Source organism: Molossus molossus, unplaced genomic scaffold (genome assembly GCF_014108415.1).
Source record: "Molossus molossus isolate mMolMol1 unplaced genomic scaffold, mMolMol1.p scaffold_m16_p_12, whole genome shotgun sequence".
In the NCBI taxonomy this organism is placed as follows: domain Eukaryota; kingdom Metazoa; phylum Chordata; class Mammalia; order Chiroptera; family Molossidae; genus Molossus; species Molossus molossus.
The window spans coordinates 88,955,221-88,982,792 of NW_023425347.1; the positions used below are offsets into that span (position 1 = coordinate 88,955,221).

Below are 27,572 nucleotides of genomic sequence, written 5' to 3' on the forward strand. Positions count from 1 at the left end.
ATGAAAGTCCACTCCCAACCTTACAGCTGTCTCACCTTACCCTTCCAGCCTCACTGGCCACTCCTTCCCACCACTCAGCCACATTGGACCTCTTTATTAGTTCCTGAAAACAACATGTGTTTTCTCCTCTGGGCCTTTACACGTGCTGTGCGCTCCACTTGGCAAGCCCTTCTCCGTTTCAGCTGAACCAGCTCCTGAGTATTCTTCAGGGTCTAGTTTAAGAGTCTTGTAGTTTTCCCTGATACTAACATGTAACCTTTAATACTTTGTACACAAATATGGTTGTTTATGCTAGGCACTGGGGAGATAGAAGTGAATAGGAATAATCCCCATACTCGGGATGCTCACAAGACACAGACACATAAAAATATCAGTACAGCCTGGCCGGTGTGGCTCAGTGGTTGAATGTCGACCCATGCACCAAGAGATCGCCGGTTCAATTCCCAGTCAGGGTACATGCCCAGACGGTGGGCCAAATCCCCAGTGGGGAGAATGCAGAAGGCAGCCAATCGATGTTCTCTCTCATCGATGTTTTCTTTCTCCTCTCTGTCTCTCTCTAAAGTTAATAATAATAAAAAAAAAATCATTACAAATGATGTGACAGTTGCAGTAATATACATTATAGGAGTTGAGGGGTCAACAGGGAAGGCTTCCTAGAGGAGGTGATGTCCAAACTACAGGAGTAGCCTGGAGTTGGACATGTAGGGGACAAGAGCCCTTCCAAACAGAGTAGTCAGTATGTTCTGTCCTGTGGTCCAGCAGACGTAGGTGGGCATTACACGGCACTGCTCGCTGCCCAATGCTGCTCGCTTGGAGCTCTTGCCCTAGGAAAGCGCACTGAGTCAAAGAGGTTGACACAGACCCTGAGGGCAGTGGGATGAGGGGACAAGGTCCTGTTAGACCATAGGGTCTGGAACTTGACACCAAGAAGTCAGTTTACATGTAAGGCATGAAGACAATCCCAGGTAAGCAAAGCAAGGTCTAATTTAGGACATTAGTATAGACAAGGGAAATTAAAAGATGCCATTTATTAAGTCTCTTTTTGTTGTTGTTAGTCCTCACTTGAAGACATTTTTTCATTGACTTAGAATGGACACTTCAATTGGTTGCCTCCTGCATGACCCTGACCGGGGTTGGGGATTGAACCTGCCACCCAGGTACATGCCATTGACCGGAATTGTACCTGCGACCCTTTGGTCCATAGGCCAACTCTAACCACTGAGCCAAACTGGCCAGGGCCATTTGTTAAGTCTTTATGAATGTCTGGGCCCAGTACTGTGCTGAGTCCAAAACACAATCTCATTTAATATTCACTTTATGAAATCAGTACTATTATTGCCACTTTATAGATGAGGAAACTCTATTTTTTAAAAATATAAATCCTCACCTGAGGATATTTTTCCATTTATTTTTCAGATAGAGTGGGAGGGTGGGGTAGAGAAAGAGCGAGAAACACTGATGTGAGAGACACACATCGACTAGTTACCTCCTGCACAACCCCAACCAGGGCAGGGGACCAAACTGCAACCAAAGTATGTACCCTTGACCAGAATCAAACCCGTGACTCTGGTCTGAGGGTCGACACTCTAATCACTGAGCCAAACCGGCCAGGACAGGAAACTCTATTTTAAATATGTTCCCAGGTAGCTCTCACACTTTGCTGGTGGAATGTAAAATGATATAGCGATTTTGGAAAACAGTTTGGCAGTTCCTCAAGAAGATAAACAAAACTACCATAGGACCCAGTAATTCCACTCCTAGGTGTCTACTCAAGAGCAATAAAAGCATGCCCATGCAAAGACAAGACTTGCACATGAATGGTCATAGCAGCGTTATTCATAATAGCCCCAAAGTGGAAACAGCTATATATCCACTAACTAGTGAACAGAGCCAAATGTTAGATTCATGCAGTGGAATACTATCCAGCCATAAAAGGGTACAATATGGATGCTCGAAACAATATAAGTGAAAGAAGCTAGTCCCTAAAGATAACATACATTCCATTTGTATGAAAAATCCAGAAAAGGCAAATCTATAGACAAAATAAGTTAGTGGTTGCCTGAGATTAGATGTAGGAATGAGATGAAGTAAATGGGCATAATGGCTCTTCTGCATAGAAATGCATTCTCAACAAAACACTAGCAAAACAAATCCAGCCACAAAAATAAAACAAATTAGGCACCAAGGGATTTATCCCAGGAACGCAAGGTTGGTCTAAAATCTGAAAATCAGTTAATGCAATACACCAAATCAGTAGAATAAAGGATGAAAACCACATTTATTTTGGGGAAAATCCTATGAGCTGGATATTGTTATTAGCCCCATTTTTACAAATGAAGAAAGTGAGACTCAGAGTTTAGGTAATGTACACATGGTTATAAGTAAGTGACAGAGCCCAGGCTCTGGGTCCCCAAGAGTCCCTACTCCTTTCTTTTTTAAAATATGTTTGGATTTTTTTTTTAGAGGAAGATAGCAACATCAATGTGAGAGAGAAATATTGATGGGCTGCTTTCTGCACGCACACCCACCACCAGGGATCGAGCCCACAACTCAGGCTTGTGCCTTCACCAGGAATTGAACGAGAACCTCTCAGTCCATGGGACGACTCTCAGTCCATGGGTCGACGCTCAATCCACTGAGCCACATCGGCTGGGCAAGAGTCCCTACTCTTAACCTGTAGTTAAACTGCACCTAAACAAGCGATTTAATGATGTGTTATAAATGCTACCATTAAGGAAAGAATAGGGTGCTGTGGAAGCCCAGATGGACTCCTTCTATGGAAGAATGAACTCAGAGAGGTCCCATTGGGGATAGACCTGAAGGAGACATTTGCCAGAGGAAAGAGAGGGAGAAGGCTGTGCAGCAGGCAGAACAAACCACTCTGGAAAAGGCCAGATTGTTTCATAGTTAGAATATATAGGATAGAGTGTCCCAGTAAATTCCAATTCACAGGTCTCAGGCTCGTGCCAATCCTCAAGTGACCATAGCGGAGAGTGGGAACATAACCAGCAGGATAGGATGCCCAGTGTATCTGCTGGCCGGTTGCTGTGTTGACCCATTCAAGGCCAAGGCCATCCCCCACCCCCACCCCCCTCGCGCGCACACGCACACGCACAGTGTGTGTGTTCCTTCAAAGGGATCACTGATCACCAAGCAGATTATTTTCCCAGCATAGAGACCGCTGCCCTCTGGTGGCCACTCTGATAAATGCTGAAATTGGGAGGGGAGGGGGGAAACGACACTGTATTGAGACTGTTAAGGATCATTAAAGACCAGGTTTGATTTTCTTTAATCTCCCAAAAATCTTATTGAGCCCTGGCCGGTTTTGCTCAGCGGTTAAAGTGTCGTCCCGCAGTCCAGAGAGACCGGGGTTTGGTTCCCCCTAAGGGCAGGTACCTAGGTTGCAATTTATCCCCGGCCCTGCATGGGTGGCAACCAGTCCATGTGTCTCTCTCATGTCCATGTTTCTATCTCTCTCTCTTCCCCTCTCTCTCCCTCCTGCTCTATCTGAAGATAAATGTAAAAAAGGCCTCGGGTGAGGATTAAAAAAAAAAACCTTATTGAATAAAAATCCTTATTGAATAGATATTGTTCTCAGTGAGGCTCAGAGAGGTGAAGTTACTTTCCTAAGGTCACACAGCTGGAAGTGGTGAGGCAGTAGGGTGAGAGGCGCCTCACCTGCCTCATCCTAGTCCCAGCACTGGTGATGGAACAGGACTGGAATTGGACCAGCCAAACTCCAAGACTCATGGTCTTAACTACCCTGTGGCCCAGACTCCTAATTGGCATTAAAGGGGTTCCATTCTGACCTTGGACATTTCCTTTGTGTATACAATGCTAGATATGGGTGGAACAAAGACACAGCCCTTTACCCATGAAGAGCATGATTTATTTTCTGTAAATGTAAATTATGAGAAGACACCATACTCCAGGATCAGCAAAGGAAGCGTTATGTCTGTGTGTGTGTGTGTGTGTGTGTGTGTGTGTTTACATATGTGAGTGTGCGTGTGTGTTTGGTGCCCTAAGGGAAGTCTGAAGGCAATGTCCCAGCCCCAGGGAGTCTTCACCAGGCAGTGCCAGTTGGCTCTAGGCAAGCTCCTTGGAGGTGCTGGGGAAACATTTGTTGGATAAATAACCATGAACTCACGACATAGTTGATCTGCTGTCCATTGTGATGATACACATGATTGTTATTGTACTGTGTGGTCATGAGGCATAGAAGAAAAATGCTCACCAGTGTGAAGGTAACTAGCATTCCTTTCACCCTAACATACCCAGTTTGGCAATTTTAGTTCTCATTTTGCCAGCATTTTTCATCAGGGTCCAAGTCAGTAGTTTTCCCTAAAACCAATTCACAAGTTTTTGTTTTGTTTTGTTGGTTTATTTTTTCTTTATTGATTTTTAGAGAGACATCAATGAGAGAAAACATCCACTGGCCACCTCCCGCATGCCCCCCCACTGGGGATTGGGCCCACAACCTGGGCATGTGCCCTGACCAGGAATCGAACTGGCGACTTCCTAATGCATGGGTCAATGCTCAACCACTGAGCCACACCGGCCGGGCAATTCACAAGATTTTTATTGAGCACCCACTAAAAGGTCCAAACTTGGGGAGAGGGAAATTATAGAGGTAGAGCAATGAGGCCATTATTCAGCACCATCAAGATACACAGCACACCCTGGCCGGTTTGGCTCAGCGGTTAGAGCATCAACCTGCGGTCCAGAGAGACCCGGGTTCGGTTCCCGCTAAAGGCACGTATCTTGGTTGCAGTTTGTCCCCGGCCTTGCTTGGGTTGTGCGGGTGGCAGCCACTCGATGTGTCCCTTTCACATCGATGTTTCTCTCTCTCTCTTCCTTTCTCTCCCTCCTACTCTATCTGAACAAAAAATGGAAAAATGTCCTCGAGTGAGGATTAAAAAAAAAAAAAGATACACAGTACTGTCCTGAGCCTGTTACTCCTTAGTCAACCTAATGTGGGGGAGGGGTGAAGGCAGCTCAGAGAGGGCAAGGCTGTATCCCAAGTCACACAATGGGAGGCAGAGTTGAGATTTGAACCCAAGTCCAACCTCATTCCAATACCTTGACTTCTGTGCCTATGGTCCTCAAAGTGTGAGAACCATAGATCTATAGTAGGCCCTGTGCTTCAGCTGGCCACAGTCACATGGGGACCAACTCAAAACAGAACATACACAAATAAATCCAGTGAAGACATTTTATAGTAGTGCCAAAGGAGGGAGAGTCATTCTGAGGGTTCTAAAGAGGCTTCATGAAAGAGATGACATCTGAACTTGGCCACAATGAATGGAAGGACTTTAAAAAGTGGAAGAAAAAGCCTTTCAGGTAAAGCAGAGGCCAGGAGGCCAGAAAGTGCCTGTTCATAAAAGGCCTTCGTGAAAGGCCTTGCCTGCCAGGCTGAGAGGTCGTGGCCTTATCCTGAAGGCAGTGGGGAACCATGGTAGGTTTTTGAGCACAGGTAAGCTCATAGCTCAAAGTCTAAGTATGTCACTGCCTAACAACAGCGTTTTCTTACTTACCCACTATGGTGGGCAGAATGTTCTAATCCCTAGAGCCTGTGAATATGTTATGTCACATGGCAAGGGGAAATTAGGATTGCAGATGGATTTAAGGCTCCAGTCAGCTGATCTTGAGATGGGAGATCCTGGATTATCCAGGTGGGCCCAGTGTAATTACAAGGGTCCTTATAAGTGAAAGAGGAAGGAGAGTCAGTGTCAGAGTCAGGAAGAGATTTCAAGATGCTACACTGCTGGCTTTGAAGATGGAGGAAGGGGTCACAAGCCAGGAAGGCAGACAACTACTAGAAGCTTGAAAGGCAAGGAAACGGATTCTTTGCTTTGAAGGAACACAGCCCTGCCAACACCTTGATTTTAGCCCTAAAATCACAGCCTTTATAGCCCATTTCAGACTTCTGACCTCAGAGCTATAAGACAGACCTCCAGAAAACTTCGAGGTTTTTTTTCTTCAATCAAAGACAAATAAAGCCCTGGCTGGTTTTGCTCAGCGGTTAGAGTGTTGGCCCCCGGACCAGAGAGTTCCGGGTTCGGTTCCCGCTAAGGGCACGTACCTTGGTTGCAGTTTTTCCCCGGCCCTGGTTGGGGTCGTGTGGGTGGCAACCAGTCAATGTGTCCCTCTCACTTCGATGTTTCCTTCTCTCTCTCTCTCTCTCTCCCCCCCTCCCGCTCTATCTGAAGATAAATGCAAAAATGTCCTCTGGTGAGCATTAAAAAAAAAAAAAGACAAATAACAACATCAGTCACCATTTTCTGAGTGCTTACAGTGTTAAGTACTTTAATCTTCACAATAGCCCCATGAGACAGGCATATTATCTCCATTTTCCATATAGGGAAACTGAGGCTTGTCCAAGCTAATAAGTAGCATAGCCAGCATTGAAAGCCAGAACTGTCTCCAAAGCTTGTCTCCACTAGGCTTGAGAAAAGACTTTAGACCACCCATGACATCCTCCACTGGAAGTTGCCTGGATGGGCTTCAGCCAAAGGTGCTGGAGGTCTTTCCTGGCTGGAGCAGGGGCAGAGAGTTAGAGGACCCTGGAGATTCTCCCCCACAAATGAGGAAGTCAGTGAAGAGGAACTTTTCAGTGTTCCTCCCTGGCTTGGGTCAGTTTTCACCCAGGCCAAGGGAAATAGAAGCCCAGGCACTGGGCACCGGTTCACAGCCAAATTGCCTGTGTTGTCTCCTGGTTCCATCAATCACTTGCTAGTAACCTTGGGCAAGTGCCTTACAGGTCCCTGTCTTAGTTTTCTATTCTGTAAAATGGAGCTAATAATAGTACCTATCTTTGAGAGAATTCAATGAGTTATTGCACGTAATGGGTTTAGAAGAGTAACTACACAAAGTAAATCTGATAACTGTTATTATTTTCATTATTATTTCAAGTTGTGGAATTTTGCAGATGTGATTCATTTAAGGATCTTGAGATAAGGAGATTATCCTGGATTATCCAAATGGACCCTAAATGTAATAACAAATGTGCTTATAAAACGGAGGCTGAGGGAGATTTGACCACAGAAAGGAAGGCAAAATGATGCCTTTGCAAGCACAAGATGACCTTGCAGATAGAGGAAGTTGGCTATGAGCCAAAGAATGCAAGGTATGCAGTTCTAGGAGCTGGAAAAGGTTAAGGAAACGGATGCTCCCCTAGAGCCTCTGGAGGGAGTGCGACCCTGCTGATACCTTGATTTCAGTGCTGTGAAATGCGTTTCAGACTGCTGACCTCCAGGACCAAAATGTAAGAGAATAAATGTGTGTTGTTTTAAGCCACCAAGTTCGTGGTAATTTGTTCCAGCAGCAATAAGAAACTAACACAGAAAACATCAACATTAATGGTGTAAAGGAATCTGGTGGTGTTGGATGAAGGTGTCCAAGAAGCCTGGGTAGAATGAGAAAGAAAAGGGTCCAGCCGATGGCTCCCAATGACTCCAGCATTTAGGATACATGCAAAGGAAGAACATCTTAGAACACCTCTGAGGAGGAGCAGTCAGAGAGGAAGGAGGATCACCAAGGAAAATGTTGTCCCAGAATTCAAAGGAAAGTGTGTTTCAAGGAGGGAGTGGTTAACAGTGCCAAATGCTCCTAGAAGTCAAGCAAGAGAAGTTAAGTACCTGTTGCATTTTTTTTTTTATTCTCACCCAAGGACATTTTTTTGTTCAGATTGAGTGGGAGGGAGAGAGGAAGAGAGAGAGAGAGAAACATCAATGTGAAAGCGACACATCGAGTGGTTGCCACCCGCAAGACCAACCAGTGCCAGGGACAAACTGCAACCGAGGTATGTGCCCTTAGCGGGAACCGAACCTGGGTCTCTCTGGACCGTAGGCCGATGCTCTAACCACTGAGAAACCGGCCAGGGCACCTGTTGCATTTTAAGAGGAGATCCTAGTCTTGGCTGGTTTGGCTCAGCCATTAGAGAGTCAGCCCACAGACTGAAGGGTTTCAGGTTCGATTCCTGGTCAAGGGCACGTACCTGGGTTTGATCCCTGGTCCGGGTCAGGGTCCGGGTTGTTCGGGTGGCAACTAATTGATATGTCTCTCTCACATCAATGTTTCTCTTTCTCTCCCTCTTTCCCTCCCTTCCACTCTCTCTAAAATCAATGGAAAAATATCCTCAAATGAGGATCTCCTCACACACACACACACAAAGGAGGAAATCCCAGTTGACCTTGAAATAACTGGGTATTTGGGTCTGAAAACAGACTGGAGTGTGTTGAAAGGTGCCTGAGGGGTGAAACAGAGTTGTATTTCACAGCACATTTGTGCTATCGCCTCTGCTAGATTGTACATATTTTTTCAACTTTTTTGTTGTTGCTGTTAATCCTCACTCGAGAATATTTTTCCATTGATTTTTAGAGTGGAAAGGAGGGGGGGGGAGAGAGAGAGAGAGAGAGAGAGAGAGATACATCGATGTGAGATCAAGGCCAGGTATGGAAACTACAACCCAGGTATGTGCCCTTGACTGGGAATCAAACCTGTGACCCTTTGGTCTGTGGGCTGACGCTCTAACCCTCTGAACCAAATTGGCCAGGATCATTTTTTTCAACTTTTAATTCTATTACACAAGTAGTATATGTTCCTTACAGAAAAGTTAAGATACACAAATTAGCCAAAAAAAAAAAAAAATTACTCATAATATCCTCAGATGGTAATATTTTAGTGTACATCTTTTCAAGTTTTCCTTTTCTACACAAAGTATATAATTCAATCACCTTATGGGGTAAAATGCCATTAAGCCATTTTAAGAGGAAGAAATTCAGTGTTTGAGAAGCAAGCAATTTCCCCTGCTGCACAGAGCTGGTCAACAGCAGCACCAGATTGGAACTTAGATATCACAATCCAAAACTAATGTTCTTCACTTACGTGCTTCCCTGACACTTTTTACCTGAAGGAATCTTTTCCAGAGGGCCTCAGGGTCCAGAACTAAATCAAAGTAGATTTCTATTCTGAACCCCATCTGTCACCCACTCTAAGATATAGGTAGTTGCCAAGAGGAAGAAGTTAGTGCGTGGAGAGGAGTGGCAGTCTTTAGCCTGGTAGGGATGGTGAGCAGGGTGGAGTGGGGAAAGGCACCAGACTAATCCCAGGAAGACAAAAGGGTGTGGGTGAGAAGACCAGGTAAAAAGGAGAGGGTTACTGAGCACCTATTGGGTACACGCACGTGTTAGATTCTTTCCTCACAACATCGTAACAGAGTGGGCGTCAGACTTCCCATTTCGCAGGGAAGGAAACAGGTTCCAAGAAGGGATGTAATTTTTCTCAAATCACAGTTACCCAGGGGCATCGAGCTACACGACCCGGGAGGCGGGGCACGTGGCTGGGGGTGGAGCCAAGGAGTGTTGGGAGGGTGGAGCCAAGGGGTGGGAGGGTGGAGCCAAGGGGTGGGAGGGTGGAGCCAAGGGGTGGGAGGGTGGAGCCAAGCGGGTGGGAAAGTGGAGCCAAGGGGTGGGTGGGCGGCCCCAGAGGCGAGCAAAACCGGAGGCAGTCAGCTGGGTGCGGGGAGCAAGGGAGAGGTGGAGTGATTCCGGGTGGAGCTGGGCACGGAGACCTGCAGGGCTAGGGGGTGGTCGTGAGGCTGAAGGGGCAAGGTCATGGGGACTGGGAACGAAGGGAGGCGGGTGGGAGGGAGGGAACCAGGGAGCGGGAAAAAGGGAGCGGAACCTGTAGGCGCCGAGAAGGCGGCGGGTGACCGGAGGGGCTTCGCGGGAGGCCGGGGGCGGGGCAGCGAGGCAAGGGGCGGGTCCGAGGAGCCCAGTGAGAGGCCGGGGGCGGGGCAGTAGCCAGAGGCGGAGCTCTCGGGCTGGGAGGCCAGGGGGCGGGGCCGAGTAGTTCGGAGAGGTGCTTCGACGGCTGTCCAGGTTAAGCTGGGAGTCTGGAAGGCCGGGGCGGGACCGAGAAGAGGACCGAGTCGGGAAGCGCGGGGCTCCGGGACGGGAGGGGATTGGGCGGGACGCTGGGAAGGCGGTCGGGGGCGGGGCGCGCGGAGGGGGCGGGGCGCGGAGGCCCTGACGGAGCCCTCGGAGAGCTGTGAGGCCAGCCCGACGCTGTGTAGCGAGCGCGCCCCGCGCCCCGCGCCCGGCTCTCACAGCCCAGGAGCCCCCGCCCCGCGCCCACCATGCCCGAGCAGCTTAGCGTCGCGGAGTTCCTGGCCATCACAATGGAGGACCTCAGCTCCCCGGCCGGCGCCGCAGCCTTCGCCGCCAAGATGCCCCGGTGCCGGGGGGCGGCACTGGCTCGGGAGGAGGTGAGGGGGTCGAGGCGGGAAGGGTCGGGGATCCCGGCAGGGCCTCGCCTTGATGTGCACAGGTGTGACCGGCCCTCGCCGCTCCCCAGAAACCTGCTCCCTCCCTAAATCTGTGAGAACCGAGTGCATCTCAAACGTCCGCGTCCTCACCGTCGAGGCCTTTGGGAGGGCTGAAGGGACCGTTTGTGGGGGCCTCGAGGTCACCTCGATGACAGACTTCACAGGTCGGGGGACATACCCTCAATGCTCTTTCTTGGTGACCTGCACTATCGCATGTGTTTGCTTAGCTCCTCACTGCATCTGTTTGGGTTTTCATGCTCGGAGCCCCACAAGTTTGGCCCCCAAGTCACTCCCCTTCTGGGAAGCAGGCGTTCCCGCTTCAGTCAAGAACTTACTTCTCCCAGGCTGCAGGGAGGCCCCCTCCCCCTGGCTGCTGGCTCCGAGATCTGGCCGGTGTTTGTGGAATGAATGCGAATGAGAAGGCGCCAGGAGCCGGGGTTCACCTTGGCCAGGCTGTTGGCAAGTTTCTAGTCTCCTCCCCCCTCCCCTCTCCTCTTTGTCTTTCCCAGCAACGAGTCCCAGGCCTTTTCTTTCACCCTTGCAGGCTGCCCCACCCCATTCTCCTACTCTTTGGAGTTCATTGCTCTTTTCTGACCGGCTGCACTTTACCAGGCCTCTCCTGCAGGGAATATTCTAGGGCAGACACCCTGTAGCTTTGGGCCAACAGAGAATAATGTGTTTTTGCCGCTCCCTTTCAGAGGATGTCCTGAATTTGGGTGACAGTTGGACCTCAGCCTTTGCTCTCACCTTCCATCCTTCACCATAAGAGTTTTGAGCACCTACTGTGTTGCTGATACAACACTCAGTAGTTCATAATACCCTGGATCAGTGTCTTGGGAAATTTCTTTTCCTTCTCTCCTTTGGCAGTCTGAAGCCCCTTCTCAGGGTCTGTGTCTGTCACTTTGCAGTGGGATGATAGAAGATTGTGGAAAAGAGCTTCAGGGGAGGCAAACTGTGTTCAAATTCTGACCCTGCAGTGTCTGGCAGTTGTGTGAGCTTGGGTATTGTGACCTGATTTGTTTGCGCTCTACTTTTGGCATCTGTAAAATGGAGCTAATAATATTTACCTTACAGGACTATGGTATTACATGAGGCAATGTATGTATGTAAAGCATGCATATTGATAAATGGAATGATGATCAGGTTAATTGACAGACCTCTTTAGACAATGACTGGATCTCTTTTGTTCATTTCTGTCACAGAGCCAGCCTAGTGCTTTGCACATAGTAGGGGTACATGTTTTAATTCAAATAAGAAGAAGCCAATGATCTTTGGCCTTCCTTGGGCAGAACCAGTTTCTTGGAGTCCACCACCTATGACTATGAATTGTATTTTACTGGGAGGCTCACAGGGAAACTGCCACAGAACCTCATCCTTAGGAGGGAGTTCACTGAGGTTTCTCTTATAGTCAGTCTTTCATGACCTGAAAGGATTCAGTGCCTTCGGCACCCTTAGGGCTGTCCTCTCTGGGTTGTTCATTAAAATGTTAGGTCAGAGCCAGAGCAGGAGAAGGGGATGTACTATGAACCTTCTCCAGGGACAGAAATGCCCATTTATGCCTGTGCATCTGGCCTTGCCTGGCTTGGTGTGTGTAAGCACTTGTGTGTGCCTGGAGGGGATGGGGGAGCCCTTGGAATGGGTCTAGAGGCCAAAGCAGGCTCTGGTCAGGGCTCAGCTTTGCCCCAATCCAGGCCCCGACAAAACCTGGTCCCATTTGCCTTTGGGACTGATTTGTTGCACGCAAGGTTCATTTTTACAGCAGAAAGCCTGTGGCACCCAAACAGCTTTTCTCTTCAGTGTTTCACTGCCCAAACAGTCAGAATCTGACCTTTGGATTGAACTTTCTGGAGGTTTCCTGTTTGGTTTTGCATTCATGTTTATATTTACATGTAGTTTGAAGCTGGCATTCCCTCTCCCCTTTTCTGGACATGACTGACCCACCCCCTGGCTTGAAAGGGTGTGAATTTGGCTGAATCAAAATGCAACTGATTCTTTTTTTTAATCCTCACCCAATGATATGTTATTGATTTTAGAGAGAGAAGCAGGGAGAGGAAGAGAGAGAAAAACATTAATGTGAGAGAGAGAGACATCAATTGGTTGCACACCCTGATGGGGGATTGAACCTGCAACCTAGATATGTGCCCTGACTGGGAATCGAACCCGTGACCTTTCAATGTACGGTACTGTGCTCCAACTGAGCCACATCAGCCAGGGCACAACTGATTCATAAGTCAAGTCTTCCAGTTCCAGCTGGAACTAGGGAGGAACTAGGGTCTCTGTCCTGGGACTTGCAGCCTTTTTTTGCAGTACTTCTGGGAAAGACCCTGGGCAGGTCACAGGAAACTAGAATATCAGTGCTGAAGCACCCTTTAAGATAGAGATCACCTAGGAAGGCTCTTATCTGAGATGAGGAAACTGATGTCCCAAGAGTGCAAGAAAATTGTCCAAGCTCCCACAGCTGGGTATGGGAGGAATTGGCATTTCTACCCAAATGTTCAAATCCCTGGTCCTGTTCTCTTTCCTTCTAAAGCCCAAATGCTTGTCCTCCCTATGTAACTTATCTGAACTTCAGTTAATTTACCCTTAAAATGGGTCTAATCATCGCTCCTTGCTTACCTCTGTTAAAGTTTTTTGTTTTTAATTGTGAAACACTACAAATGTGAGGGAGTCTTAAGACAGATTATCATTCTGTCAACCACCTCCTTCCTGTTCTGGGCCCCTTTACATCCATCATCTCATTGATATTCACCATAGCACAGGTGAAAATGGGCCCAGGGAGGTTAAGGAAGTTGCCTTGTGTCACATAGTTGGTCTGTCTGACCCTAAGGCCTGCCAGTTCTGCGTGCCATTTCTGTGCTAGGCACCAAGGACATTAAGATGCCGCTCTCATTTGCTGACTGTTTGGGGAGAAGTAGCTTATCTTAGGGAGATGAGTAGGAACCCTAGAAATCTGTCCTGAGTGCCCAGAGAAAGGTACAGTCAGTGCCATAAGAGGCCGGTAAAGTAGGGCAGGGAGATAAACAAAAAAAAGAAAAAGAGCCCTGGCCGGTTTGGCTCAGCGTTTGGAGCGTCGGCCTGCGGTACAGAGAGACCCGGGTTCGGTTCCCGCTAAGGGCGCGTACCTCGGTTGCAGTTTGTCCCCGGCCCTGGCTGGTCGTGAGGGTGGCAGCCACTCGATGTGTCCCTTCACGCCGATGTTTCTCTCTCTCTCTCTCTCTTCCTCTCTCTCCCTCCCGCTCTATCTGAACAAAAATGGAAAAATGTCCTCGGGTGAGGATAAAAAAAAATAATAAAAAAAACAAACAAACACAAAAACAACAAAATGTAAGGCAAGGAGAGAACAGTGAAGACTGGTACAATCAGGGAGTGCTTCCTGGATGAGGGGATGCTTCCAGATGGGTATTGAAGGATGGAAGAACTTCATTAAGTGAAGAAGATAAGAGTGAATTTTGAGACTGGTGGGAAGAGAACATATTCAGGAACCAAGTAAGCCATTTTGACCAGTGCTGAGAATTTATGTTATATCATGCATCTCAAACTACTAGTGAACTCAATTCCTAGTGAAGCAACCCACCACAAACAGGAGATCTTCAAAAGCTTGTGTTTCATATACATTAGAGATTCAGTGAAATTTTAATTGCATAAAGGACATAATAATTTTTAATTAAAATTTAAAATAGCATAACTGAAAAGTCTAAAGTCACCTCTGACCTTGTCTCCCCAGAGGTAATTGCTATGGATATGTGCATGTTTCACAATATGTGTGCTCAGAGAAAATAAATTATCTGGGAGGGGGAGATAGTTAAGGGGAATATTTGCCTAAATTAGTATCATGTCTTATAATGCACAGTTTTAAATTTTAATGCAGTCAAATTTATCTTTTCCTTTGTGACTTTTGCCTTTTTATTATTTTTTAAGTTTATTGATTTTACAGAGAGAGGAAGGGAGAAAGAGAAACATTGATTTGTTGTTCCACTTATTTATGCATTCATTGGTTGATTCTTATGTGTGTCCTGACCTGGGATCAAACCCACAACCTTGGCATATCTGGATGACTCTAACCAACTGAGCTACATGGCCAGGGCCAACTTTTGCTTTTTGAATCTTGTTCAGAAAGGATTTCATTGTCTGTTGTTGTTGTTAATCCTTACCTGAGGATATATATATATATTTTAAAGGTAAATGCCAAAGTTATTTTTTAAGTTAGTTTATACATTATTCATAAAGGCATGATATTTATTATCAATTAATTGAGAAGAAAGCAAAAACTCTAATGGGAGAAAATAAATAAATATAAACAGCACATAATAACTTAAATTATCAATAAACATAGGAAAACCACTCACACTAACCTAGTACCAAAGATATTTTTCCTTTTTTTTAGGGAGAGTGGAAGGGAGGGAGAGAGAGAGAAACATCGATGTGAGAGAACCACATCAATTGGTTGCCTCCTGCATGACCCGACTGGGCCAGGGATGAACCTGCAACCCAGGCGCCCTTGACCAGAATCAACCCTGTGGCCCTTAGGTTCGCAGGCCTATGCTCTAACCACTGATCCAAACTGGCCAGCGTGGGATTTCATCTTTAATTCTCTCTTTTTTAAAAAAAATATGTTTTTATTGATTTTTTAGAGAGAGAGGAAGGGAGAGAGAGATTGAAACATCGATGTGAGAGAGAAACATCCATCAGCTTCGTCCTATACACTTTCCTACTGGGAAATGAGCCTGCAACCAGGACATGTGCCCTGACTGGGAATTGAACTGGGATCTCTCAGTCCATAGGACGATGCTCAGTCCACTGAGCCACACCAGCTGGGCACATCCTTAATTCTTAATATTGTAAATTTTACATTCTGCTTTGTCTATATTAGTTTTACAAAAAATAATAAGAATTACATCATCTCAGAGATTGTAAGAAACATAAACCCTCTCAAGCTTGTTTACATTGTAGGGGAATTTGTTTTAAGGAATTAGAGGTGCTTCATGGGACTGAAGAGCAGTCACTAAAAGTAAACCTCACCAGGGCCTCATTGGAGGCTGGAAACTCCCCAGGGCCTCAGTGGAGGCTGAGAAGTCTATAGGAACAAAGGCAGCTGTTTAATCATCCTCTCTGTCTCTTGCCTCTATTTCTTTCTGCATATCTGAACAATGATTTTGATCACAGTCATCACACAGGCCCCTTCTGGAGAAGACAGGCACCTTTAGCCCCCACATTCATGTGACCTCACTGGTCCAGCATCTAAAGCTAATCAAGCCCGGGCAGTGTGACTCAGTGATTGAGCATCGACCCATGCACCAAGAGGTCACTGGTTCGATTCCCAATCAGGGCACATACCCAGGTTGTGGACCCGATCCCCAGTGGGGGCATACAGAAGGCAGCCAATCGATGTTTTTTTCTCCCTCTCCTTTCTTCTCTCTCTAATATTAATAAAGAAAATAAATACATAAAGCTAATCAAGCCAGTCTTGTGTGCTACATCAAGTTCTAGGCAGAGAGGTTAATTGCCTGGCCCAGTTCTGGATTGGTTCCAGAAGTTGGGTCTCCACCCTGTTTTCAACAACAGAGGTCATGGAGACTTGATCGGGTAAACATGGCACAGAGATCTACACTGTGGAGGGGTGCACTTCTCAGAGAAGAGGGGCAGGGCCTAGAAAGTCCCCCCACATGTACATGGCAATTCTTTATTTGGTACAACCTAGGATCCAAGGAGAGGCACTGTGCTCATCCTGTTTTGTGTCCACCTAGCTATCCAGGTGTAGATGAACCCCAGTTTGGAAAGCTCAGCTGTGCCCTGGCTGGTTTGGCTCAGCAGTTAGAGCATCAGACTATGGACCAATGGGTTGTGGGTTTGATTCCTAGTCAAGAGCACATGCCTGGGTTGCAGGTTCGATCCCCAGTCCTGGTTGGGGTCATGTGGGAGGCAACTAATCAATGTGTCTTCTCTCACATCAATGTTTCTCTCTCTCTCTCTCTCCCTCCCTCCCTTCCACTCTATCTAAAAAGCAATGGAAAATGTCCTTGGGTGAAGGAAAAAACAAAAAGAAAGCTCAAGTGTAAGGGAATTAAAAAGATGGATTGGAGATCTCAGGGGACACAGCACGACTTGGAGGGCCTTTAATGCCAATTAGGCATTTGGGCTTTTGCTGGGCAGGAGGGACCAGTGGACCCAATCATGTTGGAGTGGATGAGGCTGGTCCTGCCAAGGGACACAGCAGCCAGCATAGTGCCTAGGGACTGTTCCATGCCAGACCCTGAATTAGTCACTGGGTAACACACAGCTCATTAAAAGAGATACAGTCTTTGCTCCATTGATCTTACAGTTTTCTGAGTAAGACAAGTTGTCAACAAATAAACAAATAAGTCAGTAATTGTATATTGTGATAAGTGGCAATGAAGGCTCATCCTCCTGGTCAAGACCTTTGTTGAGGTTTGGTCTGGTGTCCTCATCTCTTCCATGCTAGTCTCTCTCCCCAGGCAATCTCACCCACACCCATGGCTTCCCTCTTCCATCTTTAGATGACTCACATTTGTTCCTCCAGCCCAGACTCTCACGTCCAACTGCTCATTTGGCTTTTTCACTTAGACGTCTCAATATGTCCAAAACCACACTCTTGGCTGCCCCTCAGGCTGCCCTTCCAGTGTTTCCTTCTCAGTGAGTGGTACCTCCTACTATCCTGTTACACAAGCCTGAAGTTTCCCACTTCCACATGCACACTTCACCATCAAGGATCATCAGTTTTACATTCTAAGCATCTCTACCCATTTCTCTCTATCTCTGCCCTAGTCCAAGCCACCATCATCTCTCCCCTGGACCACCATGTGACCTCCTAACTTGTGTCTGTACTTTTACTCTAGTTTAGTTCTCTCTAATAGCACTGTATCTCTCTCCTTTGCAGCACACATCATAGATAAACTTTACATTTATTTGTATAATTCCTTTATTAAAATTTGGTTTTTCATTAGTATTTGACTTCCAAGAGAATATAATATATCTTACCATTGTATCCCTAGTGTTTACCATAGCACCATAGTAGGTGCTCAGAAAACATTGGTTAAATAAAAAATGCCCTGACCAGTTTGGCTCAGTGGTTGGAGCGTCGGCCTGTGGACCAGAGAGTCCCGGGTTCAGTTCCCACTAAGGGCACCTACCTCGATTGCAGTTTGTCCCCGGCCCTAGTTGGGGTGGTGTGGGTGGCAACCAGTCGATGTGTCTCTCTCACATTGATGTTTCTCTCTCTCACTCTCTCCCCACCACCTCTCACTCTATCTGAAGATAAATGCAAAAATAAATAAATGAAAGAAGAAAACTAAAAAGGATCAGGCAAGCAACATGATCTCATTTATGTTTTAGGAAGACATAGCAGATGCTATGTAGAGACTAGATTGGAGGGGGCAGGAGAGGACCCAAGGAGGCTGTTGCAGTTCATGGAAGAGATGATAGTGGTGTGGACAAGGCCATGATTGGTGGAGGAGAGAAGTGGCAGATTCTAAGATTCTACAAGTATTTTATAAGTACAGTTGTCCCTTAAACAACACGAGTTTGAACTGTGTGAGTGAACTTTTATATGGATTTTTTTCAATAAATACTGTAAATGTACTTTTTCTTCCTTATGATTTACGTAATAACATTTTTTCTAACATAGTTCATTATAAGAATACAGTATGTAATATATATGACATATAAAATATGTGTTAATTGACTGCTTATGTTATCAGTAATGCTTCCAGTCAGCAGTAGGCTATTAGTAGTTAAGTTTTGGGGGAGTCAAAAGTTATATGTGGATTTTTGACTGTGCAGGGATGTGGGGATCGGCACCCCTACAGAATCATCTAACATTGCATTTCTCAGAATGTATACCTGTTGTTAAGTGACACATGACTATAGTAACACCAAGATTTGTTGATGGAGTGCATGTAAGAAGTGATCGGGAATGGTTCCCAAATTCCTAATGGGAGAGTGCCATTTACCCTTCTTAGGAAGGGGAATCTGGGAGAGGGACAGGTTTCGAGGAAAGTCAAGAATTATGTTTGTACATCTTATAGGCCTTTGAGACATCCAAGTAGAGATGTCAAGAAGGCATTTGTATATATGAGTTTGGAGATCAAAGGAGTGGGCTGGAGATACACATTTGAGAGTTGTCAGCACTGAGATACTAGGTTTCAGAGTCTGTGTAAGAATCACCTGGCATCATTCCCAGAGAGTCCAATTCAGTAGCTGTATCTTACTTGGGCTTCTTATTGCAAATAACAGAAACCAACCTGAGCTGATTTAGAAAAAAAAGAGTTCTTTAAAAGGGGATATTCATCAGTTAGTAGAATTTCTGGGAAGCTGGAGACTGGAGTTAGGCATCAGGCAGGATCTCAGCCAAAATCACTCCACTGAGCCAGTTTGGCAAGGATGCTGCTACCACACACTAAATGTCACAGCTTGTACTGCTACCATCCCCTGGAGACTGGGAATCTTCACTGTTAATGCCACCAGCACCAGAATGGATCTTCTACTCTCTCTGCTCCTGATTCAAAGTTTGCAGTGAGTGACTCTGATTGGGCAAGCCTAGCTCATACACCTGTACCCTAGCTGCAAGAGAGTCTGGAAAAGCAAGAATTTGGTCTTATCAGCTTTCATAGAAGGCAAACTGCCAAGACTTATGCAGCAACTAATTTCCCAGACAGGAAATAAAAAAGCCAAATGTCGTTGGCAGGTTTGCCAGCATGCAGGAGAGTATCTGGGAATCTGCATTTTAACCAGAACCTCAGGAAATGCTCGTGCAGGCAGTCCATGGACCACATATGCATACATTGAATTAGCTGGTGTTTAAAGCTGTGGGAATGCACCCTGGCTGGTTTGTCTCAGCGGTTAGAGTGTTGACCTGCGGTCCAGAGAGACCTGGGTTCAGTTCCTGCTAAGGGCATGTACTTCGGTTGCAGTTTGTCCCCGGCCCTGGTTGGGTTGTGTGGGTGGCAGCCACTCGATGTGTCCCTTTCACGTGGATGTTTCTCTCTCTCTCTCTTCCTCTCTCTCCCTCCCACTCTGTCTGAATAAAAAAGGAAAAATGTCCTCGGGTGAGGATAAAAAAAAAAAAGTAAAGCTGTGGGAATGGATGAGATCACCCAGGGAGAGGAATGAAGAGGGCCCAGTCCCAAGCTATGGGGAACCCCAAAGTGGAGAGATCAGAATGGGAAGAGTCATTAATAAAGGAGACTGAGAAGGAAGTGCCAGAGAGGAAAGTGGGAAATCAAGAGAGTCCAGGGCCTCAGAAGCCAGGAGAGGAATGTTTCAATGTGGGAGCTTTGTCACAAACATGCTGCCTACATGTCCAGAAATAAAATAAGTGACAGACATGACCCCTGGCTTTGACAACATAGAGGTCATTGATGACTGTAAGAGCAGATTTAGTGCTATTTTCCCCTCCACACTGGCCTGGATTGATTTCAGGAGGGGCAGATGAGAAGTTCTCCCCCGTGTAGGGGAACAGAGACATGGATGGTGACCAGGAACCTGGGCCAGGGGTTTTTCCAGTATGGAGTTAGAACCTAGCTCTGCTGAGCCCAACCTCTTCCCATACCAGGCTGGCTCTGCATTAGGGCAGAGGGTCTTCCTGGAGTTGTCAGCCTTGAGCCCAGTCTCTCAAAGTCTCCTCCCCACTCAAATTTCAGTCTTCGGTGTAATTCCTTGCCTGGTGTTGAGCTGTTTCTGACCAATGAGATGACATAGGTAGGTTTGGGAACTTGAGGTCAGAACAGAAGGAAAAAATGCTTTTCCCCCAAAGACAATTTGGTAGTACAGGCACACCTCAGCGATCTCAGAGTTTGGTTCCAGACCACTGCAATAAAGTGAGTATGGCACCAAAGTGAGTTATAATCTTTTGTGCTGGTGGAGAGTCTTGCCTTCAATTTGTAAAAAATGCAACATCTGTGAAGCACAGTAAAGTGGAGCACAATAAAAAGACATCTGCCTATGTAGTCCTCAGACAGTTATTGCTAGAAGTTTCCTTTGATGGGCCCAGTGCTTGGGCCTAGAGCACATGGGACAGGGAGGACCACAGAGGCACAGTGAGTTCCCTGAGACTCTAGGGCAGGACTCTGGGGTCTGTTTGTCTGGGGAACATTGTAATTGGGCCTCACTGGGGTCAGTGAATGGGCCTCACTGTGGAGGGGATGGGAGGTCGAGCTGGGAATGGCTGCTAAAGGTTCTTTGACTCAGCTAGTTTTTGACCTTGTCTATGCTTTGAAGAACTTCAGGCTCCACCCAGACATACTGAATCAAAATCTCCTGGGGTGAGACGTGGACAAAAGAGTAGTTCAGAAGTTCCGCAGGCTACTCTGATGAGCAGTCAGGGTGAAAACTATTGTGGTGAGCTATTGCACTCCCACTTAAAGTTAATAATCCATTAAACTCTATTTATTGAACACGCCCTGTGTACAAAGGTGGGATGGTAGGTTCTGAGGGCATGGAGATGACAAGACAAGGCCCCCATCTGGGAAGGAGAAGGACTCATGTCCATGAAAAGATGGTTGACAACCCACAGCCTGTAGGCTCGTGGCTGAGGTCTGTGGAGACAGTACAGTCACTGCAATCAGACAGACCTGAGTTTGAATTCTTACTGGTTATGTGACTTTGGGCAAATGACTCAACCTTTCTGAATCTCAGTTTCCCCATCTGTAAATCAGGGATAACAATAATTCTTGTGGGCTTGTTTGAGGATGTTACATATAAAGAATGTAGCATATACCCAGCACATAACAGATATTTAATAATTTTTTTAATTCCCTTTTATTAAAAGCACAAGTATACCTGCACATGGGATAGTTAAAGAGATCAGAAACCACACAGAAAAAAGGGGGAGGTAATTGCAGCAGGGATGAGGTAGTTACTACAAGTGAGTGCTAAAATTGTCTGTGCAGTCCTAGTTCTAGAGCAAAAAGAAATCTTGTGTGCCTTGAAGGTGTCCAGGAATGAGTAGTTGAACCTAGTTTTGGACAAGGGAGGTTCTCTGCCCTAGCTCTCTCCCATTCATTCATTTCTTCATTAAACATTTGTTGAGAGCCTATCCAGTTCTCAGTCCTAGCTGGACATTATAATCCCCTAGGTTGCTTTAGGTAAATTTTCAAAAATTGAGAAAAATCCTTCATTTTATATATTTTATTTTTTAAATATGTTTTTATGGATTTCTTAGAGAGAGAGGAAGGGATAGAAAGATAGAAACATCGATGTGAGAAAGAGACATCAATCAGCTGCCTCCTGTACACCCCCGTCTCCCCCGGGGACCAAACCCACAATCCAGGCATGTGCCCTGACTGGGACTTGAACCGGGACCTCTCAGTCCATGGGATGATGCTCAATCCACTAAGCCACACTAGGCAGGACATTTTAACTATGTTGAAGTATACAGTTTCAGTGGTCTTTATTCAGTGTTATGCAATTATCACTATCTAATTCCAGAACATTTCCATCACCCCCAAAAGAAAACCTGTGTTCATTAGCAGTTATTCCCCATCCCCACTCCCTCAGCCCCTGGCAACTTTTTGTCTCTATGGATTTGCCTATACTGGACATGTCATATCAATGGAATCCTGCAGTATGTGGCCTTTTGTATCTGGCTTTCAGTTAGCATGATGTTTTCAAGGTTCTTCCATGTCATCTGGATTGCTTTAAAAGCAATAAAAATAGGAATGGCAACCACCAAGCAGTGTTGTAAGCATTTCCCATTTATAGATTCATATAATCCTTATAAGGAAACAAAGACACAGAGAAATAAAAGAACTTAATAAACAGGGTTGCCAAATAACATATAGGATGCCCATGCAATATTTGGGGCATATTTATACTAAAAACTTATTCATTGGTGATCTGAAATGCAAATATAACTTCATGTCCTGTATTTATTTTTGCTAAATCTGGCAACTCTACTAGCAATAAGTGGTGGAGCCAGGATTTGGACTTGGGCAGTCCAAAGCACTGGGGAGTGCTTCACCTCACTCCACTGGTGATGCCTGGCTCCCCCTCCCCTGCCCAGGGACTTTGATTTAACGGGTCTGAAGTGAGACTCTGGCATCCTTACTTTTTTAAATGTTCCAGGTGATTCTACTGGGCAGCCTGGGGGTGTTCAGGGAATACAGAGATGTCTGCTGGGCAGGATAGCTACCATGCAGCCCTCCCTGTATGTCCGGCACTGGGCTAGGTGCTGTTATTATCCCATTTGACAGATGGGGAAATGGAGGCTCAGAGAAACTAAGTTACTTGCCCCAGGTCACACAACTAAGAGTATGGGAACCAGAATTTGGACCTGGGAATAGTGTGAGGTAAAAGGTAGAGTCCTAGCCCTGGCCGGTTTGGCTCAGCAGGTTTGATTCCAGTCAAGGGCACATACTTTGGTTGCAGTTCACCCCAGCCCTGGTCAGAGTTGTGTGGGAGGCAATCAGTCCATATGTCCCTCGCATGTTGATGGTTCTCTTTCTCTCCTTCTCCCCCACTCTATCCTAAAATAAGTAGAAAAAAATATATATCCTCCGGTGAGGATTAAAAAACAAAAAGGTAGAGTCCTTAACTCCTATCTTTTCTGTGTCTCCATAGGGCCTTGCTAATATCCCTTCATTCATTTACTCACTCATTCTTCTACAAACAGGTACTGCTACTCATGTGCCAGTCCCTATGCTGGATACTGTGGATGCAAAAGCAAATGAGCCAATCCCTGCCCTTTTGGAGTTTTCAGAAGTCAGACATGTGGGGTAAATAAGGACCATGAGTGCTCTGATAAAAATGGGCACAGGGTGGCATAAAGGCAGGAGGGGTGAGTTCTGGAGGGGTGAGTTCTGTGTGGTAGGGATGGGGGTGATCTGTAAGCTGAGTGAGGAAAGATGAAGTGTTTACTAGGCAGAATGAGGTAGGGCTCTCTAGGCAGCGAGAGCAACATGAGTAAGGGTCTGGCAAACTGAGGAAATTGCAAAAAGTTGGGCGGGCCTGAGGTTTAAGGGATTAGTGATGGATATCAAGTCCAAGTTGGGGGCAGGGAGGGATTCCTCCAGGCCGCAAGGGAGCTCAGAGGATGGGAAGGCATAGGAGGACCCTTTGCCACTCTGTCTAAGAGGGCAGGCTGGGCTCTCCCCAGGTTTGGGTGGAATTCAGGGCTTGGGGCTAGGCTGGGGTTGGACTGGAATCTCTGGTGGTCGGTCTGCAGAGTTCATGCTCCCTTAGCTCATCACTGCTGAGCAGTCTCCTGAGGAAAGTCCCAGCCAGGAAACTTGGGGTTTGCAGAGGCCTCAGCATACAGTGAGGGTGAGGCTCCCTTCCTGCAGCCCCTTTTCCTCCCCGCTTCCCACCACCCTGCAAGGGGCAGCTGGTGAGGCTGAGCTGGCAAGACTGGACAGGTTCCCAGGCAGCGGAGAAGTCTGTAGGGGCCCCACCGAGGGGCACAGGCCAGTCACAGGCTCCAGCAGTGCAGGAAGGGAAACAGCGAGCGGCTGAGGGATTCTGAAGTAATAAATGGCAGAGCTGGCAGGAGCTTCCACATCACCGCCCAACCCCTTAGTTCCAGACGAGGAGTCAGGCAAGGGAGGGAAGGAGACTTAGAGAAGTCACACCAGAGACTGGGGCTGGCCCTGGGTCCCGGCTCCCAGCCTTGCAGTGTAGCCACTGCAGGGGCTGCGGGCAGGCAGGCAGGGCTGGGGGTCCTTCCACATGAGTGATGCAAAGGGCAGCTGGGAAGAGCCGTGCTCTCCTCTGACGCCTCCGGACTGGCCCAGCCTGGACTCTCAGGTGCTGGGCCCAGGGGCTTCTCCACGTGAAAACCATTTTGAGACTTGCTCCTGCTGGTGGCTAACGTTGGAGCAGCCTTGCAGGTACGGTTAACCTTGACTCTGAGTCCCAGAGCCTTGACCTCGAAGGGCATTTGGAGTTCATGTATGCCAGCTGTAAATTGTACAGCTGGAGAAACTGATGCACAGGAGAAAGGAACTTGCTCAGAGGGGCTAATGGTGGAGGCAGGCCTAAAACTCAGCAACGCCCGTCCCTCACCATGTTTTCGTTGTCTCTCAAGATGCTCAACATCCTGCTCTGACTGGTTTGGCTCAGCAGTTTGAGTGTCGGCCCGTGGACCAAAGCATCGCAGGTTCGATTTTTGTCAAGGACACGTACCTCAGCTGCGGTTCAGTCCCTGGCCCTTGTCAGGGTCATGCGGGAGGTAGCCAATCGATGTGTGTATGTCTCTCTCTCTCCCCCTCCCACTCTTATCTGAAGATATATGGGAAAATATCCTTGAGTGAGGATTAAAAAAAAAAAAAGATGCCCAACATCCACCATCAGACAAAATATGACCTAATTTAATCTTCACAGCAGTCCTTACAGAGATAACAGGGGCTCAGCAAGGTGGGATTTACCTCAGGACAGTGAAAGAGGGCTTGGGGGCAGAGGGCTCTGTGCTTCCTAGAGCTGCCTTCTAGTCTTTTTTTTTTTTTTTTTTTTTAATCCTCACCCGAGGACATTTTTCCATTTTTTGTTTAGGTTGAGTGGGGGGGAGAGAGAGGAACAGAGAGAGAGAGAGAAACATCGATGTGAAAGGAACACATCGAGTGGCTGCCACCCGCACAACCGACCAGGGCCGGGGACAAACTGCAACCGAGGTACGCGCCCTTAGCGGGAACCGAACCCGGGTCTCTCCGGACCGCAGGCCGACGCTCTAACCGCTGAGCCAAACCGGCCAGGGCTAGTCTTTAAGCCAGTTGCCTAACCTGCCCCAGCCTCAGTTTCCTCCTCTGAGGAAGGATAATAAAAAGGGGAAGGATAATAACTACCTCACAGGGTTATTGGGAGGAATAAGCGAGGTGCCTGCCCCAAAGCCAGCACTCAGTAAGTGGGTGGAGGTTGGATTCCTTTTCGTAAGTGGACTCACCCTGAGAGCTTGGAATCGAGTCCTTCCTGTTGGGTGATGTGCTTAGGGCCGGGCTGGGCTGGGCTCCCCTCGCCCTGTCATGCCTGGGAGACACGGCACACCCCTTTTCTCCCACCTGGACAAGAGTCTACAGCTGAGCCCCAGAGGTGATCTTTCTACCATGAGAATTAATCAAGTCATTCCTCTCCTGTTTAGAACCCTGCAGGAGCTCCCTGTTATTTGTGGGGTGACATGTAGAGGTTTTGGTTAAAAGCATGGACTCTGGAGCCTGACACCGTGGGTTTGAATCTAGGTTCCACTACTTGCTAATTGTATGAGCCTGGGCAAATGCCATAACTTTCCTGGGCCTCAGTTTCCTCATCTGTAAAGCCTCTAGGGGTTGTTGACAGGATTATATGCAATACTATAATGTATGTCATGTACTTCGAAAAAGCCTGGCACGCGGCAGTGATGATACAGAAGCATCTGTGCAGCTCTGTGAGCACGGTCACCAGCAGGTCATTCTGGGCCCTCTGAGCCTCACTGCTCACCATTTCCCCACTGGCCCTAGAAAGTGCCTGTTCCAGTAAGCTCCTGACTGTGCCCAAATGTGCTGAGCACTCCTACCTGGGTGGCCAGCAAGGAGGAGAAAGGGTGGGACTTTGTAGAGGTGCCTCTCCTTTCTTAGAGTCATCTTCCTCATCCCACTTTACTTCACCAACATCTCACCTTTCAAGGCTCTGGGGAAGCATCACTTTATCCCAGGATGGGGTGGGTGCTCCGCGTCTCTGCCCCACACAGCTTTCTCTTCTGCTCCAGGCTTGCCAAGGCCTCCTCAGCCCTCAGACAGGCGTATCCTTCTGTCCTTGTGAGCACTTCAGGGCAGCGCTGAGCCTGCCACCCCTCTCTCCCCAATACCTGCGCAAGGCCTCGGGTACAGCCAGTCACTTGGTAAGTGTGAATGAGCTCCTACTCTGTGCCACTGACTCTGTTAGAGACTTTACCCCAGCTGCTCTGCCTCTGCCCCACTGCGTGGAGAGGAGCAGGTTTGCAGATTTGAGATTCTGGACACTTAAGGGAGTGGAGCTGAGCTGGGATTGCCCGGAAGTGGGATGCTAGCAAATACTTCTGAGTCCCACCCTTTCTCCTCCTTGCTGGCCACCCAGGAAGGGCCTGTGGGGCTCCCTGTCTTTCTTGAATCTGGTGGTTGGACAGGTGGGTGAGAAAAACCAAACTTAGAGCATGACATGAATAGGACACCTCATGTTTGTGTGGGGTAGAAATGTTCCCAGTCTGTGTGATTCGATTCTCAGTGAGAGGGGGCTGGAGCCACAGCGACTGTCAAATTGCAGGTGCAATTCGCCTAGAGAGGCAGAGACTTGCCCAGGGTCTCAGAGCTAGTGAGAAAGTGGGTCTGGAATAGAACTCAGGTCTCCTCACTCTGTATCTTGTATCCCGTGCTCTTTCTACTAGTGTCCTCTTTGTATTTAGGCCACAGATCTTGGCGGTCACCTTTAGCCAGCAGATCAGCCTTAATCCCTTCCTGCCTTCCCATCAAGGACCTTCCCACCTCTTCCTTGCACTCTATTGGTCATGGGCCAGCTCTCAGGCTTACTTCTCCAAAACTCCCTCTCTCCCATCCCATCCCTCTGTTGGAAACCTTGCCCAGACACCTGCCCACTGAAAAGGGGCAGATCAGTGTTCTAAGGTGTCAAGGACTAGTTTCAGATAACTTAGTGCAGTGGTTCCCAACTTTTCTGCGTATAAGAACCTCTTGTCTTCTTTTATTAACTTAGTATTTTAGAAATTTTCAAACATACACAAAAGTAAACTCACCCAGTTTCAAGGATTAATATTTTGCCAATCTTGTCTTTTCATCTACTATCCCTCTTTTTTCTGATAATGTATAATTTAGAATATTCAGAACAGAATGATGAACTGCCTCATTTACCCGTAACCCAATCCTGCCCTCTCCACATCTCCACCTGCTTCCTTGACTGTTGCTTTATTTTGAAGCAAATTCCAAACATCATATTGCTTCACCCTTAAATATTTCAATATGAATCTGTAAACAGTAAGGACTTCATTTTTGTTTACATAACCACAATACCATTATTGTACCCCAAAATATTAACAATAATCTCTGTCATTTACTCAGTTTTCAGATTTCTAGTTGTTTCATAATTATTGTAACTTCTTTTAGAGTTTATTTTCAAGTCAGGCCCATGTCTGTCCACTTGTTGATGAGTGTTTTAAGCATCTTAAGAGTCCCACTCCATCATTCATGCTTTTGTTTTTTGCAGACTGCTTGTTAAAGAAACGGCGGCTTGTCCTGTGGTTTCACACGGTCTGTGCTCGCTATTGCATCCCTGTGTAGTT

General features: G+C 47.0%; 1 protein-coding gene across 1 annotated transcript in view; it reads left to right on the plus strand.

Moving 5' to 3' along the window:
• Positions 1 to 10,052: 10,052 nt before the first annotated feature.
• The window catches only part of ASAP3 (ArfGAP with SH3 domain, ankyrin repeat and PH domain 3), a 49,278-nt gene continuing 31,758 nt past the window's right edge, over positions 10,053 to 27,572 (plus strand). Inside the window, exon 1 of the mRNA XM_036255888.1 lies at positions 10,053 to 10,267. Within this exon, the coding sequence (XP_036111781.1) occupies positions 10,139 to 10,267 (129 nt within the window). The 5' untranslated portion in view covers positions 10,053 to 10,138. The remainder of the gene's footprint in view (positions 10,268 to 27,572) is intronic.